The 20,564-nt window shown below is 32.7% G+C and overlaps 1 protein-coding gene and 1 pseudogene across 1 annotated transcript; both read right to left on the bottom strand.

Annotated features, from left to right (window-relative positions):
- Positions 1-8,259: 8,259 nt before the first annotated feature.
- Positions 8,260-10,964, bottom strand: LOC120145166 (ras-related protein RABA2a-like). Its single transcript, XM_039159056.1, has 2 exons — positions 10,761-10,964; positions 8,260-8,757 (listed from the first exon to the last, which is right to left on the bottom strand). The coding sequence occupies exons 1-2, from the start codon at positions 10,923-10,925 to the stop codon at positions 8,275-8,277; spliced, it is 648 nt and encodes a 215-aa protein (XP_039014987.1). The 5' UTR covers positions 10,926-10,964; the 3' UTR covers positions 8,260-8,274.
- Positions 10,965-12,085: 1,121 nt separating this feature from the next.
- Positions 12,086-19,648, bottom strand: LOC120145407 (annotated as a pseudogene).
- Between the last annotated feature and the right edge of the window lie 916 nt (positions 19,649-20,564).

Genomic DNA, 20,564 nt, shown 5'->3' with positions numbered 1-20,564 from the left:
TTCTCTTCTATTTTGGTCACTAAACTCTAAAAATTTTCAATTTCGAAAACACTAGAGATTTTAGGGATTAAGGCTGTAGTTAACATATTTTAATTTAAAGGTAAATTTCATAAATAATCCATTTTTGTTTTAGAGATAAATTACTAATCATAAGTATTTTTATAAATCCAAAATAATTCAGAGATAAAATATCAATTTACTGCTTAAACATTTTTTTTTGGATATTACAGGAGTACCTTTTTACCTTTATTTTATAACTCAAAATCAGATTTGAATATCTGCATAAATAGGACGGATATACCTTTTAAGGTGTGTTTGTTTTCGATTTGAACCCACGGTAAATATAATTTTAACATGCATATGATATATCCGAACTGCCATCCTTGTCTCAGTAAGATAAATTTGTTTAATATACTCATTAAATTTAAATACTGATATACAAATTCAAATAAGAATCAAATTATTCATCAGATATGTAAATATGTTAATTATTTGTATTTAATTAGTGTAAAAATATTTTTTTCATATATATATATATAGAGAGAGAGAGTAAAATATAACTTCAGATATTTTAATCTATTTTTTTAAAGCTAAGACAAAAGGTATATGAAGTTATCATACTTTTTAAAAAAAAAATCAATGTGGTCCTTGTATTTGTTAAGCCTAATATGGCCCTTAAACTTAAAAACCAAATCTAGTGTGACTCTTTGACCAACAGTTTCCGTCGTTGATCGTTACAGTACTAATGTGACACTTCACGATGCTAAGGTGGCAATCCACGGTGATTGGTGACATGAATGATGATGTGGTAGAAGGGTTAAATTGGTTTTTTGATCGAGTTCGATGGTCAAATTAGTTTTTTTAAGGGTAAACTACTTCAAATTTACTGACCTTTAAGCGCGGGCTCGAAAATGTCATTGATGTTTCAATTTTAGCGCTGACGTTTATGTTTAACTCTAATTAAGCCACCTGATGTTAATTCGTTAACGAGATGCTGGCATGACATCTGTTTGTCGTGGTGGTGATGACATGGATGACTTATTTAAAACGACGGATAAAGACTTAAAACGATATAGTTTTGTAAACGACTTTATTATTCCCAAAATCAATTAAACAATTCATTAATCTATCATCATTCCAAAAACAAAATTAAACCATTCCCACCCAAACCCCAAAACTCTTCATACGAACAAACACGATTTTTTGTGAATGAATTCTATGTGACTAAAAATTTATTGCATTTGATTTTTCATTGTAAAGACAATATGGAGAAACAATTCTTGCCATCCAAAGGAATGACAAGCATGAAATATGGTAAGAATGTTATTTTTTCTTTGGTTTGAAATATTTTTAGGGTTTTATTAGGAAAAATATTGGTTTGAAGTTTTTTAGGGTTTTACCTAAAATAGGGGGTTTTCTTAAAAAATTCTTTGTTGTATGCTTAATAAGGTTTTTTTTAGATTTTTGATGAAATAGGGTTTTCATTTATTGTTTTCGATATATTTTTCCTCTTATGATTGTTGCTAAATATGACTTTTTTTTATATATATTGTGATTGATACTGCTGTAAAAATGTGGTCTAAGTTTTTTCTTCTTCTTCGAGTTTAATGTGAATGGTTGCCCATCTATTGGATTTTATGTTTCTAAAAAAGTATTCTAAAAGTTGGGTAAGGGGACCACCATTATGTCTCTGAAAAAACAACTTATTTTTTATGATTTTTTACAAGTACAAAATTTGAATATTTTACAATTGTAATGCACCATGGTGACTTTATGGTAAATTCATCTAGTTTGAAGTACACTGGCAAGAAGGCAAGTTTTTTTATATGTGCCATATGGACAGTATGTTAATGCTTGCGATGTATGATATTGTAGAAGAGTTAGGTTATTCTGGTTTGTGAAAATTGTTTTGGAAACAACTTGGGGGAATATTAAATGTTAAGCCACTAAGAATAGATTGTGATGTTATTAACATGATAGAAGATATGCCCAAAAATAGACAAATTCATTTGTACTTGGAAGAAGATGCCCTAAACTTTAGGACAGAAACCACTGAAACCATTTTGAATACAAATGAAACTCATGAAACTGAAACCCATGAAACATTTAAGATTGAGTTAAACTCTGAAAAAAGATACAAAATATGTAGATGATGAAAGTGATTATACTGATAGTGGTTTTGAGTACAATGAATATGATGTGAGTGATGAAGAGGGATTTGTACATAAGGTACATGTGAGAGTAGATTTTGAAAAAGAATTTAATGGGTTACACAATAAAGATGAGGGCAAGGTTGTTGTGTGTTCAAATGATGAAGATGAGACTGATGGAGTAGAGTCATTACATAGTGAAAATGACTCAGACTCAGATGATTTAGGAAAACGTAAATGTCCTGAGTTTAACATTAAAACTGATATAAAAAATCCACAGTTTAAAGTTTGGATGATTTTTTGTGATAAGTTGAAGTTGAAAGTGGCTGTCAGGTAACATGGGATTAAGAATAGGGTTGATCTCATATTCAAAAGAATTGAAAATGTAAGGATACATGTTGTTCGCATAGAAGGGTGTCCATGGTATATTTGGGCATCAATGGTTTATCGAAAAGATGAGACAAACACCTCATGGTAGATTAAGTCTTATATAGGAGAGCACAATTGTTTGATGGGTTTAAAAATAAAAATGTAACCTACAAGTGGATGGCTAAAACATATCTTGAAAAATTTAATGTTGATCCTAATTATCCTATTAAAGCTTTAAGAAAAAATGTGTTATAAAATCATGTGTATAAAGTGTCATTGAGTAAATGTCTGAGAGCTAAGCACTTAACTCTTAATATGATCCTTGGGAGTCACAAGGGTCAATACTCAAAGATATATGATTATCTTGGAGAAATTAGAGCTTCTAATCTTGGTAGCACAACCATTCTAAAACTGAACAATAAGGTGTTTGAAAGAGTGCACATATGTTTACAAGCATGCAAAGAAGGTTTCAAAGGCTGTAGACTATAATTAGTATTGATAGTTGTAACTTTAAGGGTTATTATGGAAGTGCTCTTCTGGCTGTTATTGGTATTGATGGTAATGACAACATTTATCCAATTGCTTATGTTATTGTTGAGAGTGAAAATGAATCATCCTGGTATTGGTTTCTTTTACTTTGGGCAACTAATTTAGAGATTGCAACCTCTCATAATATCACATTTATGTTAGACAAGAAAAAGGTAATTATGATTTACTCCTTACATATTTTTTCTCTCTTTTTTGATAAGTTTACTAATACTTTGCTTACTGTTTTTTAGGGATTGGTTAAGACAATAGTACATGTTTTACCTAATGTTGAGCATAGGACTTATGTGAGACATTTGTACTCCAACTTTAAGAATAATGCTTAATTCAAACGGATGAACTTAAAGGATGCATTGTTTAAGGCATCTCGAGCAACATACAAAAAAGAGTTTGAAGATGCAATGGTTGAACTGCAGGTATTATCAAAACCAACCTGTGATTGGTTGAATGCAAAGGATCCTGCCCAATGGCCCAAATCTCATTTCTCCCCAAAGAATAAATCTGTCATGCTACTCAATAATTTGTCTAAGTGCTTTAACAAGGTAAATGATTAAAATTAGTTACATAATTTCTTTTCATCTTATGGATACTAACTGTCAAATTTTTTCTGTTACAAAATGATTCTGAAAGCTCGAGATAAACTAATTATAACTTTAATGGAGATGATCAGGATCATGATAATGGAAAAACACTATGAAAAAGGAAGTTGTAGAAAAGTACACTGGAAGTTTGTGTCCAAGAATCTACAAAAATTGAACTTGCAATTCAACAGTTCACTAGGTATTGTTTAGTCATTCAACAGTCTACCAAGTCAAAAAAAATTGCTAGAAGTTTTTTTTCTTACTAATTATTGATTGATTGTTGTGTAGGTGTTGGTCTACCCAATTGGAGGTAAAAAAATATCAGGTGTCCTCTGGACCAGCTAACCAACATACTATTGATTTGGAAAATCATTCATGTTCATGTAGAAAGTGGGATCTCACTGGTTTATACCATGACACTTTATGTTCTAATTTTCTATCGGTGTTCAATAATCACTGATTTGTTTTCTTTGATAAGAATTCCATGCATACATGTTTCTGTAATGGTGTTCAATAATCAGTGGCCTGAAGCTTATATTCACAACTGTTGTTTTATAACTACATAGCAAGAGATTTATAGCCACTTCATTAAACCTATGAAAGGGTCTAATCAATGGTTAGCTGACACTGCTTGTGAGCTAGTTATAGCACCAACGATTAGAAGGCCACCGAGAAGACCTAAGAAAAATATAATGTATTGCTCCAAGTGTGGTCAACCATGACACAACCAAAGGACTTGCAAAGAGATAATTTGAGGTAACATCCCACCAAGATGAACTAATTTCAATACATCAAGACAAACCAATCAAAGAAGGGTTGAATTTAGACAAAGCATGACAAAACTACAAGTATATGTTTCCCATTTCCTTTTTCTTTTTTAACCTTATATCAAAATTATGTTTCTCATTTTCACACGCATGTGAATATATGTTAGGAGAATAACTACATCAACGACCACAACATCATCAAAGGCCACATTTCACAAACACCAACATCATTAGCTAGTCCATTTGTCTTTGTCCCTATTCCAAGCCACTAATTTAATCTAACCAACCAGCAAGCAGGAAATATAATGATAGTTAAATGGATGTTAGCCTCACAAAAAGATGTCACTGCCAACCAACATTTAAGCCAGTCAAGCACTATAACCCATATTTTCCAAGAAGATTGTCCTTATATTTTTACAAAACGACTAAGGATGCTGTAGGTTGATACTGTTTTAGAACTTGGATATTTTGGGTTAAATACTTAAGTTGATGAATTATGATCATTTAAACACATGTGTTTACTGACTTTGATATTGTGTTTCCTACTTTGATGGATTTTATAGGTTGAAACTATTTCGACTGAAGTGCTTATGTGCACTTTATGTTTTTGTACACGTGTTTATTATCAATCACAAATCTAATTGAATGAAAATTATTTTATTTACCATTCATGTTTTCTTATATAAAATTTTCAATTTCACATAAATCAAAGGATGGCATTTTACATCCATTATTTCATTCACTAAAAATGTTACAAAGTCATCTAAACCTTAAGCCAAATCTAACCATTAATCCTCAAAATTTCATCCCATTATAAACAAAAAGTACAATCGAAAAATTCCAACCTAAAATTTCTTAACCATTGTAGTAACATCAATGATTTATACACCATACCAATACAAACCATAACACAAAAATCACAATCCAAGTAATTCTCTCATTCTTTCTTGTAATTTAATTTGCTTTGATTTTCTTCAATAATCCCACAAGAACAACGCGTGCTCATGGATTCATTAGAGGATCAATCCAGCAAAAAATCGACAAGTAGGTTGAATCAAACTCCCATAATTTTAGCAGCCAAAAAAATCCTTCCGGGATTATCATTGGACCATGATGTCCTCAGTTGAGCTGGATATCTACACCCACAGACTACCCCTTATGTTTTTTATTTATATCGCCGATGAGAAGAGAATGAGATAAATGAATTTGGGATTTAGGGTTTTATATTAAATAAATTATTTTTAAAATACCAACAAGGATCCTACTTAGATTAAATGGCTTTAATAAGTCATCCATGTCATCATCGTCACAGCAAACAGATGTCATGTCAGTGTCCCGTTAACGCATTAACGACGGAGTGGCTTAATTGAAGTTAAACATAAACGTCAGTGCTAAAATTGACAAAATTGAAGCATCAGTGGCATTTTCGTGCCCTCGCTTAAAGGTCGATTGTATTTGAAGTAATTTACTTTTTCTAAAAAAAATCAAGGGCTTATTTGATTTTTTCAGAAAATATTTTAAATTTTAAAATTTTAATTTAAACTATAAAAATATTAAAAAAATAAATATAAAAATGTTAAAAATGAAAATTAAATTACTATATATATATATATAAACTAAAGTGATTGAAGATGTTTTTGTAAAATGATTCACTCAATTTAGAGATGAATTATAACATGAATTTTATTTTATTTAACAATATAATTATATTGTTATGTTTATGCATGTCAAATTTAACGTGAGTTTTATTTTATTTTTATTTTATAGGATCAAATTTTTTATTCCTTGAAAACTAAAAAAAGTATTAGGAATCATAAAAAAATCCTCAAACATATTTTCCTCTATCATGTTATATTCACTAAAATGCTATTTTGAATTGTATAACTATTTTTTTTAATATTTTAAATTATATATTTATGATAATTTATACATAAATTTTAATTCTATAACTTTTAAATTTCATTTCCTATAAGACTTTATAGTATTTATTTATTTATTTTAATTTTATAAAAAAATTAGTGAAATCAAATTAGAAAAACATTTAGAGTTTAAGATAATTAAAGGTAAATGTATAAAATAAAATTTGTATAGGATGGACAAGTCATGTTTATATAAATAAAAATCAGGTTAAATTCAATATAAAATATAATAATATATTTTTAATTATTAGTAATTTAATTTTTAATTTTTAATTTTTATATTAATTTTTTGAATAATTTTTTATTTTAAATTAGAGATATTTTTATTTTTTTTAAAACTCAAATAAGTCCATAAACATTTAGAAAAATCCAATTTGATGCTTGAACTCAACAAAAAAAAAAAAATCAATTTAACACATATGTTACATTATTTGACATATCATCATCAATTATGGATTACTACATTAGTACTATGAAATGTCACGTTAGCTCATGTCAACAACGAAAATCATTAATCAAAAGGTCACATTGAATCTGTTTTCCAAGTTTGAAGACCTTATTGATTATTAAAAAAATACGATTAGCACGTTATTTTTTTTAAATACGAGAGCCTTATCTACCCTTTTTCTCAAAAGTTAATTAACTGACTCAAATCATGATTATCTGAATTTAAATTTGTAATCATGTTATGAAAAATAATCGAGAAATCCCAATATCATCTGAAATCACAATAATAAAATTGGTAAGATATTCATAGATATTTAAATATGTCCATTGACATGGGTAAATAGGTGTGGTAAACAAAACGAATCAATCAATAACACTCTGCAACCATAACAAAATCATCACTAAAATCTACTAAAGGTATGTTTGTTTCGTTGTAATTGGTTTCTGGAAATTGAATTCTGAAAAATTAATTATATTTCTAGAAAACGTTTTCTGAAAAATGTTTTCCAAGAAAATGAATTACATTTTTTGGAAAACGTTTTACGATATTTGGAAGATGTTGTTTAAACATTTTTTTCCACTAGTTGATGAGTTTTTTAAAAATTATTTATTACAAATATTAAATACAATAAATAATATTATTTATCATAAAACTTAATAAAATTATTTTTAAAATATTAAAATAGTTTATTTTATTATTAAATATTATTTTTATAATTTTATTAATAAAAATATTAATATTGATATATTTTATTGAAATAAAAATATTATAAATTATATTAATTATTTATTAAAGTAATAATACTATATTATATTTTAAAAATATTAATTAGTATATTTTAAATATCTTTATTAAAATATTATTAGATTATTATATTAATATTAAATATATAAATAATATTATTCATTATTAATAATTTAATAATATTATTTCTATGAAATTAATAAATAATATAAATTTTATTAATAATTTATTATATATTATTAAAACAAAAATATAATATCTTATATTATTATAATATAATTGATTATTTTATTATAATATTATAAATATAATATTATATTATTAGAAATATTAATAAATATATTTTAAATATTTTAATAATTAATATTTTGATTAAAATGATATTAAAATATTTTATTAATATTAAATTCATAAAATAAAATTATTTTGAGTATTTATTCTTTGAAGTGAAAAGTTCGAAAAATAAGACCGTAAGTCATTTTCCAGAAAACACAAAGGAAATTTTGTTGACCAAAAAAAAGTTTTACGTTGAACAACCAATTTTCCTCCAACCAAACACTGAATTTTTTTTCCGGAAAACGAATTACATGAAACAAACACTGAATTTGGGGGAAAACCAATTCCGTAATTAGTTTTCCCCTAAACAAACAGACCCATGCAGTAATACAGGAACATGAATGATTCAAATGTTTGTAACACTCACAAAAGGAGTCTACAATAAAACCCTCAACTTCATTACGAGGAATATGTTCAGGATGATGAGCAGCAAGCATTTTTCGAGTCGGCCGCTGAAGTCCCGACGTCAATGGTCTTCCCTTCTCTAATACTCGCAGGTGTCGGTTCATCTGAAGAAAGAGATTTCTTACTTATTATGCGGTATATTTCGGAAAGAATGGTCTGGAAAGCCTTCTCGACATTTGTTGCTTCCAGTGCAGATGTCTCAATGAACGAAAGTCCCTCTTTCTCCGCAAAGCTTTGACCGTCCTCGGTCGCAACCGCTCGGAGATGCTTTAAATCAGTCTTGTTCCCGATCAACATAATCACGATATTAGAATCCGCATGGTCCCTGAGTTCCTTCAGCCATCGGCTTACATTTTCGAATGTTGTCGGCTTGGAAACATCATAGACCAGAAGAGCTCCAAGGGCACCCCTGTAGTAAGCACCGGTTATTGCTCTGTACCGTTCCTGACCAGCAGTGTCCCATATTTGTGCTTTCACGGTCCTCTCCTCGACCTGACAGAAGCTATGCATGTTAGGAACATTTACCTTATCACACACACAGATCCGTCACTCATTTTCTATCGACTCGGGACGAGATAAAGAAAAGGACTAGAATCTAAACTTATTTATTTAAGATCAGTTCTAAGATGGTAGACCATCAAGTTAAATGATAGAAATAAGAAGTGTAAGTAACTTAAGTAAATCTCAAGTTTAAAAGGTTCACATAAAGAATAGAATTTATCAACTTAAAAAAGCAACATTCTTTACCTTGTTTTAATAATAACAGCAACTTTAGAACAAACAACACCACATGATTCATGAATAATTTTTTGTCCGTTCACAATTTTTCTTATGGCAAAAGGGTAACTTTTGCCCCTGTAGTAGACCTAATTTATCACTTTAGCCCCTATCGTATTTTCGCATCAATTTAACCCTCGAAGTTGTTCAATTGTATCATTCTATACCCTATCTCTAAATCAAAACACTACATTACAAACCCTAAACCCTAACTTAGGATTTATAATTTAGGGTTTTAAGTTAGAAGCAATGTATAAAATGATGCAATTAAGCAACTTTGAGGGCTAAATTGATAGCGGCGAAAATGATAGATTGGGTCTACTATAAGGGCAAAGGTGACCTTTAATCCTTTTCTTATTGACCAGGGCAGAGGAAGATATTGTCCAGGTTCAAACCCTAGACCTAATGTCAACTGAGACTCGAAAGTAACACAAGTCTTTTACCACTAACTCATGAAAAATTACTACTAACTCAATTTCAAGTACTTGTCGCTCAAACATTCAACATGTTCTAGTAATTAAAAGAATACCCTTCAATCTTAAACGTCAGTTGCACTGTTTTTTTCACATCAAAATGTGGATTAGCATTCCCAGAGTTTATCACTTTGTCTGGCATTTCTATTGCAAAAAGATGACCCTAATCATCTCCTTAATTTGGGGTGATAGCTGATAAACAAACTAGCCAATAACCACCCATTTTTCAAATTTACGGATTTGGATGCCTATTTATTGACTAACTTAACTAAATTATATGAAATACATGAACTTAACCAAATCCGAACTTTTAAATTTATGTTTTCAATTATAGCTCCAAGGAATTGATACACTCAAAAGACAAAGCATGAGTCAAACAATGGCAAGACTTGCAATCAACGAGAAATATTTACATTTCCATTTACTTTTCTCATATAGTGAAATATATTTGGTACCCCAATTTCAAGCAGAAATTCATAATACACAAAGAGAACCCACCAAAGTTGACCAAACCAGAACAACGAGATTTAATCAACTCCATTTCTTCATGTTATGTTTGAGAGCATGATTTAATCTAAACTGTAAGGATGAAATTCTTAGAAGGCTTAAGGGTGCATGGAGCTCTCAAACTTCTGAAAAAAATCAATTAAGACCATAACTTTTTAACACAATTAAGCATCTATATTTCAAAATTTCATCAATTCAACTCTTTGACCTACGCTGATCGTTAAATCTACAGATTCTGGGCGACAGAACCATAGTGTATCAGGTGACAGTAATATCTCGGATAAAAACTGTTAAGATTTAGCGGTCAAAATTGGTCAGATGGCTTAATTATTTCAATAGAGTGCAAAAAACAGCTCATTGGCTTAAATGATCTTCATGCATACTTAAGCCTTTTGGAAAATATAGAAAGGATGAATTTGTCAAATTCATCAAACTCTTATTCACTCTACTAAACACAAAATCCGCCAAATTCATAGATTTATGAAATAATCATGAATCTCCACATTGATTGTATCACTCAATCTACACTGTTTTTGAAATCTAAATCAAATCCGAATAAAAGAAACATAAATTCAAATAAAAAAGAAGGATTAAACAAAGATCAAATCAGATCTTCCGCATGTTTAGGACTGGAAATAATTTATCCAAAAACAATAAAATCTACACTAAGTTAGAAAAATACAACTAAAGTAAGTATAAAAAAAATGAAAAAAGAAAGAAAGAGGGAGAAATGTTTACTTGGAGAGTGCGGGTGGCGAATTCGACTCCGATCGTGGATTTAGATTCTAAGCAAAACTCGTTCCGAGTAAATCGGGAAAGCAGGTTAGATTTTCCTACACCAGAATCGCCGATTAATACAACCTTAAACAAATAATCGTATTCCTCGTCCGGTCTCCTCGCCATTTTTTCAGTTTGTCTTTTTTTTAAGCGTTGAAGATAAAAATAAAATCAATTTTTCAAATCTAATTAAAAAAACACCGAAATTTTGCTACGTCTTTTGTTAGAACTTGGAATTGGTGTGAAATACACCGCTCATCTCGCGCGTTGATAATGATTTGGATGGCCTATATGACGAAAAAGCCCTGAACAGTTATACGTACTGGTCGTAACTGTCAAGGGTAATATGAGAAATCAGGCTTTAATTTTTAAAGCTATGACTTCGAACAGGGTAAGCAAAGCTCGACTCAACTCGAAAAAATGATTTTTTTACTCAAAAAATCGACTCGAATTGACTTCGAGTTACAATTTCATAAACTCGACTCGAAAAAATTTTAAATTCAAATCGAGTTGTAAAATGCAACTCGAATAACTCAAAATTTTTAGTAATTAGTAGATTTATTTTCAAATTTGAGTGAAGTCCTTGAACTTTGTATAATATATGCATATTGAAAAAATCTGTAGAAACATATTTGTATTGTATATATGGTTATAGAAACTCACTTAAATTGGAACCAAATAATATTATAAGTATTCACAATTAAATTTAAACAGAAACTTAAAAAATCGATTCGACTCGAAAATAATTTCAAGTCAACTCCGAGTTGTAAAATAGAACTCAACTCGAATAACTCGAAATTTTTTTACTCTAATTGACTCGACTAGATCGAAAGCTCACCCCTAGCTTCGAAAAAAAATTACGAGTTTAGTATCTAAACTATCAATTTTGATCCGTTTTAGTATCTAAACTTTCATTTTTTTTCAAAACCATATCTAAAGTCTATTTTTTTTATTTCATTTTAGTATCTCATCATTAAAAATTTTAATTTCGTTTCATTTTAATACCCTAGTTCAAAATTTAACGTTAAGTTTTGAAAAAAAAATTATAAGTTTCGGTACCAAAACTGATAATTTAGGTACTAAACGCTTTAAGTTTTTAACGACGTGTACTAACATTAAATAAAAACTAAATATTACGTATAATTTTTAAAAATTAAAAATTTAGATACGAAAATTACTAAAATTAATAATTTAGATATTAAATACGTAGTTTACCCTATTTTTATAAAAGTTAAAAGTAAAAAGATTACTGAAATATTTTTTAAATGATTGTTTAACGAATTCAAAGTTTTCTACGGTCATGGAGGAAATCATTAAGCTTCAAGAAATGGATAATCAGTGTAACCGATGACAGGATCGGAAAGGTACAAGGTGTAGGGTGTTCATTCGGTTAAAACGATGGCCGATCGAATCGAATTAATCATAACTGATTTAATCAAACTTTTTTTTCTTTAATCGTTAACCAAATCGAATTTTTTTTTAAACATATTAACCGAACCGAAAAAATTTCGGTTAATTTCGAATTAACCGAATTTTTTTTTAATTTTCTAATTTATATAAAAATTAAATATTTTTTAATTCAAAAAAAGTTTATAATTAATTTAAATAATATATAATTATAAAATAAAAATTTTAGATAAAATTTTTAATTAATTAATATTGATTTAAGTTTAAAAGTTATTGGATCTTAAATTATTAATTAGGTTTTAAATGGTTTGGGCTTAGCCCATATTTTATATATAATATATATAATATTTTTTAATTAAAAAACAGTTTACAATTAATTTAAATAATATATAATTATAAAATAAAAAATTTATATAATTTTTTAATTAATTAATATTAATTTAAGTTTAAAAGTTATTGGATCTTAAATTATTAATTGGGTTTTAAATGATTTGGGTTGAGCCCATATGTTATATATAATATATTTAAAATTTAAAATTTAATTTTGTTAATTCGGTTAATTCGGTTAATTAACCGAATTCGAACCGAATTAACCGTTAACCGAATTCTAAAAATTTTTTTAACCGTTAACCGGCCGAACTAATTCGATAACCGAACCGAATTAACCGAACTAATTCGATTTGGTCGGTTAATCGAATTATTTCGATTATTTGAATACCCCTAACAAGGTGGTCTCATTACATGTATTTAAAGCTGCATTTAGCTCGAACTGTCTCGGCAAATCCGGATTAGCCGAGAAAAGGCATCCGAACGCGACCAAATCAACGGACTGGTCAGCAATAACATTGTTTCCATCTTCCCTATCAAATCCCCCAGTAACAATAAAAGTCCCCTTGAAGGTTTTCCTCATCGGAAGAAGGCTACACTGTCTGTTCCGAATCGCGTGAATATAAACGATGCCGAATTGGTTAAGTGCGTTCGCCGTGTAAATGCCTAGTGCTTCCGGGTTCAAGTCACCGGCTTCCAAGGCGTTGCTGTAAGGTGAAAGTCTCATTCCGACTGTCTGCTCCGATTTCATTAACCACAGCTTCAACTACTTCCAGAGCAAACTGACACCTATTTTCTAAACTCTCGTTTACTTCATCTTTCATGAACTGCTCAATTAAGTTCCCGTATGCACCATGGATCTCAACCCTATCGAATCTTATGGAACAAGAAGGGAATTTTATGCAAGAAGAAAGGAACCACAATCCTAATTCCGAAAATCTCGAAAATCAAGAGCCACAAGCAGAACCATGTAGTTATATAAAGGTTTATACATATCAACAACCATTGTTCATAAGCTGAGCATCAATTTGCACAAGGCAAAACAGGGTAGTAATCACCTGCTTCGATGGCATTACGTGCAGCGAGCCTATACTCGTCCATCAAGGCCGGGTGGGATCCCCTTACTAGTGAATGAGATTGAAGCCTCACCATTAGGTTGAAAAACTGCCTCACGAAGTATAACAGACATCAGGAATCGTTTTTGCTTTGAACTTAAGCAAGTTGACGACAAAATAAACGGAAGGCTCGGACGAAGAAGCTCAAAACTCAACTTCAAGCATACCGTAATTAGACGCACGGCCAGCGTGGGAAATCTGGCAGAAGAAGACGGCTCCCTTCTCATGAATAGCTTCCACAATAGGTTTCCATGCTTTTACTTGCTCTTTTGTCCAAAGTCCAGGTATGTAACTTTGTTGAAATTATTAAAATATTTTCAAGTTTGGTAATCAACTTTGAAAAAATGGTTTTCAAAGTTTGGTAAATGTTTCTTTGAAAATGGTTTTCAAAGTTTGGTAAATATTTTTTTGAAAAATAGTTTTTTAAAGTTTGGTAGATGTTTGTTGAAAAATGATAATGGGATAATCACAATTAATCCCTAGGCTTTAGGGTATTTACAAGATTAAGTCCTTAAGTTTCAACTATAAATACCCTAGCTCATTTAGCTTCAAAACAATCCCAAAAATCATTTCTTTCTCCCAATACTAGAGAGCTTTCTTGTGAGTAGTGAGTGTTTTGTAAACACCTGTAAATTTTCTCTCTTAGTAAAAGATCTGCAGCAGTCCGGAGACGTAAGCACAATTAGCTGAACTCCGTTATCAATTTTGGGTATTATTTTTCTGCTTTTATTTTGTATTCTCACTAATCTGACTATAGGAAAATTACTTGTTACTCGTTTATTTCCTAACAACTGGTATCAGAGCTTTTGGTTGTGAATTCTGTCAATTTTTTGTGGGGTTACTATTCACATGAATAGTGAATTTCGTGAATAGTGAAATTCGATCGGCGATACGAGTTTGTCGACGGAGGTGTTATAATACACGGCGGTTCGCAGAAATTGTCAGAAACGATCCAAACGAAGCCAGATTCGAGTGGGAGCGATGGCTGCAGACGAAGGGAAGGTGAAAATTGAAAAGTTCGATGGTGCAGACTTTGGATTTTGGAAGATGCAAATTGAAGATTTTCTATACCAAAAAAATTCTATATCAACCCCTCTAAGGAAAACAACCAGAGGGCATGAAGAATGAAGATTGAGCTCTTCTCGACAGACAAGCCCTCGGAGTTATCCGACTGACGTTATCACGCAATGTTGCTTTCAACATAACAAAGGAAAAGACCACGGCGGGTCTTATGGCGGCTCTCTCCAGTATGTATGAGAAGCCATCGGCCTCAAACAAAGTTTATTTGATGAGGCGATTATTTAATTTGCGGATGACGGAAGGGGCATCGGTGGCACAACACCTAAATGAACTCAACACAATCACAACCCAGTTGAGTTCAGTGGAAATTGAATTTGATGATGAAGTTCGACCTTTAATTCTCTTATCATCTTTACCAAACAGTTGGAATGCTACTGTTACAACAGTCAGCAGTTCGTCGGGAAACAACAAATTAAAATTCGACGATGTTCGGGATCTGGTACTGAGCGAAGAAATTCGACTGAGAGAATCGGGTGAAGCATTAACCTCCTCAGCCTTGCACACGGAGTCCAGAGGGAGAACTTCAGAAAGAAATTCAAATCGTGGCAGATCGAAATCCAGAAGGGGAAAATCAAGAACAGGAAATAAAGATTTTACCTGTTATAATTGCGGCAAGAAGGGCCACTTCAAAAGAGATTGCCAAGCACCGAAGAAAAATACCGGCGCACAGGAATCTGCCAACGTGACAGAGGAGACAGGTAATGTCATGATTCTAAGCGTCAACAGTCCGATTGAATCATGGATCTTAGATTCAGGGGCATCTTTCCACTCCACCCCATGCCGAGAAATCATGGAAAATTATGTCAGTGGTGATTTTGGGAAGGTTCATCTAGCTGATGATGAAACCTTAAAGATCGTCGGAAAAGGAGACATCCGACTAAAGTTGCCAAACCAAACCACCTGGACGCTGAAAGAAGTGAGACATAATCCTAGCCTCAAAAGAAATTTGATTTCTGTAGGACAGCTTGATGATGAAGGATTTAGCACAACCTTTTCAGGCTGTGAATGGAAGATTACCAAAGGAGCACTCGTCATTGCTCGTGGTAAGAAAACTGGTACTCTCTATATAACATCAAATTTAGAGAATATCATTGCAGTAGCAGATGTTGATGGAAAATCAAACCTATGGCACCAAAGGCTTGGCCATATGAGCGAGAAAGGAATGAAGATACTTCTGTCAAAAGGGAAGCTGCCGGATCTAAAGAATGTAGATGTCGGACTATGCGAGGATTGCATCTTTGGCAAACAAAAGAAAGTCAGTTTTGCAAAGATTGGCAAGACACTCAAGGCAGAAAGGTTAGAATTGGTTCATATTGATGTATGGGGACCATCCCCAGTTCCATCTCTTGCAGGCTCACTATATTATGTCACCTTCATCGATGATTCAACAAGGAAGGTGTGGGTTTATTTTCTGAAGAAGAAATCAGAAGTCTTCGATACCTTTAGAAAATGGAAGGCCATGGTGGAAAATGAGACTGGTTTAAAAGTCAAGCGGTTGAGGTCTGACAATGGAGGAGAGTACAGAGATAGTAGATTCAGAGATTTATGCGCAAACAATGGGATCAAGATGGAGATAACAGTTCCCATAACACCGCAGCAGAATGGCGTAGCAGAGCGCATGAATAGAACTCTGAATGAACGTGCCAGAAGCATGAGGATACATGCCAGATTGCCCAAATTTCTATGGGCTGAAGCTATAACACTGCAGCTTACCTGATCAACCGTGGGCCCTCAGTTCCTTTGGATGGCGGAATACCAGAGGAAGCTTGGAGCAAGAAAGAAATAAACCTTTCACACTTAAGAGTGTTTGGTTGTATTTCTTATGTACACATAGACTCTGCTGAAAGAAGTAAACTTGATGCTAAGTCCAACAAATGTTCCTTTGTTGGTTACGGCGGTGATGAGTTCGGTTACCGATTTTGGGACTACGAAAATCGAAAGATCATTAGAAGCAGAGATGTCATTTTCAATGAAAATGTGATGTACAAAGACAGGTCAACCGCATAATCAAGTAATACCGAAGCTGAAACAAAGGAATTTGCTGAGTTCGAGGAGATTTCTGGAAATGATGTTCAGATCAGTCCTGAAGCAGTTCAAGAGGAAGAACCACGCACACCATAACTGAGACGCTCCTCCAGAATTCCTAAACCAACCCAACGGTTTTCTCCTTCTTTGCACTACTTGTTGCTGACTGACAATGGTGAACCAGAGTGCTATGATGAAGCAATGCAAGTGGAGGATTCAGTCAAGTGGGAGTCTTCCATGAAAGATGAGATGGACTTGCTTTTGTCAAATCAGACGTGGGAATTAGCTGAATTACCACCAGGCAAGAAAGCGCTTCACAACAAGTGGATTTACAGGATCAAAGAAGAGCACGATGGGAGCAAACGCTACAAAGGGAGATTGGTTGTCAAAGGTTTTCAGCAAAAAGAAGGTATTGACTACAATGAAATTTTCTCTCCAGTCGTGAAACTGTCTACAATCAGATTGGTGTTGAAAATTGTAGCTGCAGAGAATTTACATCTTGAGCAGTTAGATGTAAAAACAGCTTTCCTTCATGGTGATTTGGAGGAAGAAATCTATATGAGGCAGCCAGAAGGCTTCATAGAGGCAGACAAGAAAAACATGGTATACAGGTTGAAGAAGAGCTTGTATGGTTTAAAACAAGCTCCTAGACAGTGGTACAAGAAGTTCGATAGTTTCATGAGTAGCAGTGGTTTTACCAGATGCCAAGCAGATCATTGTTGCTACATCAAGAGGTTCGACAATAGCTTCATTATTTTATTGTTGTACGTTGATGACATGCTCGTTGCAGGCTCAGACATGCAAGAGATTATAAACTTGAAGCAAAAATTGTCAAAGCAGTTTGCTATGAAGGATCTGGGCACTGCAAAGCAGATTCTTGAGATGAGGATCAAGAGAGACACAAAGTCGGGGACCTTGATATTATCACAGGTTGAGTACATCAACAAAGTACTCTCCATGTTCAACATGCAAGATGCTAAACCAGTAAGTACACCTTTAGGTGTTCATTTCAGACTCTCCAAAGAACAGTCACCAAAGACGGAGGAAGAACGTGTACACATGATGAAGGTGCCATATGCCTCAGCAATTGGAAGTCTGATGTATGCCATGGTTTGTACCAGACCAGATATTGCTCAAGCAGTGGGAGTTGTTAGCAGGCACATGAATAATCCAGGCAAGGTACACTAGGAAGCAGTCAAATGGATCCTCAGATATCTGAGGGGTACCACAAACAAAACACTTTGTTTCAAAGGTGGAGATACGATACTGACAGGCTATGTAGATGCTGACTTAGCCGGAAATGTTGACATCAGAAGAAACACTACAGGGTATGTCTATACTCTAGGAGGAACCGCAGTGAGTTGGGTTTCTCAACTACAGAAGATAGTTGCTCTCTCCACAACTGAAGCAGAATATGTCGCTGTTACGGAAGCCAGCAAGGAGATGGTTTGGCTCCAAAGTTTCTTGGAAGAGTTAGGCAAGAAACAAGAAAACAATGTCTTGTATTGGGACAGTCAAAGTGCTATACATCTAGCAAAGAATCCGTCTTTTCATCCCAGGACAAAGCACATACAATTGCAATATCATTTTATCCGATCTCTTCTGGAATATGGGATTTTGAAACTTGAAAAGATCAGTGGAGCTCAAAATCCGGCAGACATGTTGACAAAGACGGTGACTACAGACAAACTGAAGTTGTGTTCAACTTCAGTTGGCATGCTAGAGTAACAAGACAAGAAAAGTTGTTGCATTGATCAAGGTGTGAAGACAGATTAAAATCAGTCTTCAAGTGGGAGATTGTTGAAATTATTAAAATGGTTTTCAAGTTTGGTAACCAACTTTGAAAAAATGGTTTTCAAAGTTTGGTAAATGTTTCATTGAAAATGGTTTTCAAAGTTTGGTAAATGTTTCTTTGAAAAATAGTTTTTCAAAGTTTGGTAGATGTTTGTTGAAAAATGATAATGGGATAATCACAATTAATCCCTAGGCTTTAGGGTATTTACAAGATTAAGTCCTTAAGTTTCAAATATAAATACCCTAGCTCATTTAGCTTCAAAACAATCCCAAAAATCATTTCTTTCTCCCAATACTAGAGAGCTTTCTTGTGAGTAGTGAGTGTTTTGTAAACACCTGTAAATTTTCTCTCTTAGTAAAAGATCTGCAGCAGTCCGGAGACGTAAGCACAATTGGCTGAACTCCGTTATCAATTTTGGGTATTATTTTTCTGCTTTTATTTCGTATTCTCACTAATCTGACTATAGGGAAATTACTTGTTACTCGTTTATTTCCTAACAAACTTCAAATAAAAGCCATGCTTAGTTATTTTCTGATCTTCATAATCAGCAATATCAAAGAGTATGTTCTTCAAGAGGTTCTTAGTATATATGAATGATTGTCGAATCATGATCATCTATATGAGACAAGCACAACATCCAAATGCATGTATCAAGGTCAACAGAGTGCATGATTATGATACTTGTGAGATTTATCTTTTCCTATGTTGCTTTTCATTTTTCTTCAAGTACCCGTATTAGATACTCGAATCGAATACATGAACAAAGGAATATGATCTTCAAGATACTCTAAACACATTGAAAAATGTAGGCAATAAGACTGCTACAAAACCGAAAATATTAGCAATACCGGTAAGAAAAATCGCATAAAATATCGATATAATTGTAAAACGAACATTGACCCCCCAAAGTTAACATAATCAATATGGAAATTCTCACTTTGCATTACCAACAAACCTAACCATACCGGTGTCGAATACACACCCGAACCCGAATAATGATCAAACACTGTTCCAAGTCATATATCAAATGAAGGGAACAAAGACTAATCCCATTGCAGTAGTAGAAACCGCATTGGCTTCAGATATGAGAAAACCGCCATTGGTTGCACGCTGAGTGTAATATAAGATAGCATGCAATTTGGGCATATTCTTGAATGATGTACATCTCGTCAATGGTGCTAAAACTATCCTGCAATCAAAAGTATTCGATAGAGAACAAATGATCAACATGTAACACCCCTATTTTTAATTTGAATTTATTCAAAATTTTCGGACCATTCTGTAAATTTTGGAAAATTATAGGGTAGAACTCTAAGTCACTAAAATTTCAGGGACTTATTCTTTGATTCAACCATTGTTGGTCTGCTGGAAAAACAAATAATAATAAGTTGAGGTTGGTGAGTTTTGATCTCCTTACTTAAAGTATGGTTACCCTTTATCCTACTACTTAGACTAGGTGGTTGTTAGTCTTATAGTAATAAAATTATTTCTTTAAGTATCTAGGTTGGATCTTAAAAAAGTTATCTCACTTGGGAAAAAATAAAATAAAAATTAAAACCCAGAAAATATTAAACCCCATCGCAGCTTATCATTCGTCGTTGCTGTCGTTTTTGGCCGACGTGTTGTATCCGTCGTCACCTCCGTAATTGTCGTCTAACCCCGATCAAAACCCCTATAACCTCTCATCGTATTTCATCGTTGTTCGACGTGAATCGACGATTATTTGCTTGTTGAAACCCAAACTCGTCACTGTAAGTTTTTGCGTTTTTGTATCGATTTAGCCATCGTCGTACTACACCGCTGTCGTCACTGAGCTCTTCGCTTAGTTCTGACCAAAACACAGCCACCTTGACCCTTTATCGTCATCGAATCCTCTGTAGTCGGTGTGGGTAAGATTCTTTTTCTTTTTCGATTATTTTCTCGCAGTTTGGTTGATTGTTTGGCTGGTAAATGTGTTAAATCGATGATTGATGGCTAGGGGAGTAACCGGTCGGTGACCCTACTCCAGTTGGCCAT

Source organism: Hibiscus syriacus, unplaced genomic scaffold, assembly GCF_006381635.1.
Source record: "Hibiscus syriacus cultivar Baekdansim isolate YM2019G1 unplaced genomic scaffold, ASM638163v2 tig00110893_pilon, whole genome shotgun sequence".
NCBI lineage: Eukaryota > Viridiplantae > Streptophyta > Magnoliopsida > Malvales > Malvaceae > Hibiscus > Hibiscus syriacus.
Note: the sequence above shows the minus strand (reverse complement) of the source record. Positions and strands in the feature narration are given on the sequence as shown.

Coding starts and splice junctions, on each gene's coding strand:
- LOC120145166 (XM_039159056.1), bottom strand. CDS start 10,925: ATGGCGAGGAGACCGGACGAGGAATACGATTATTTGTTTAAGGTTGTA. Junction 8,758..10,760: donor TCGCCACCCGCACTCTCCAA/GTAAACATTTCT, acceptor AGCTTCTGTCAG/GTCGAGGAGAGGACCGTGAA.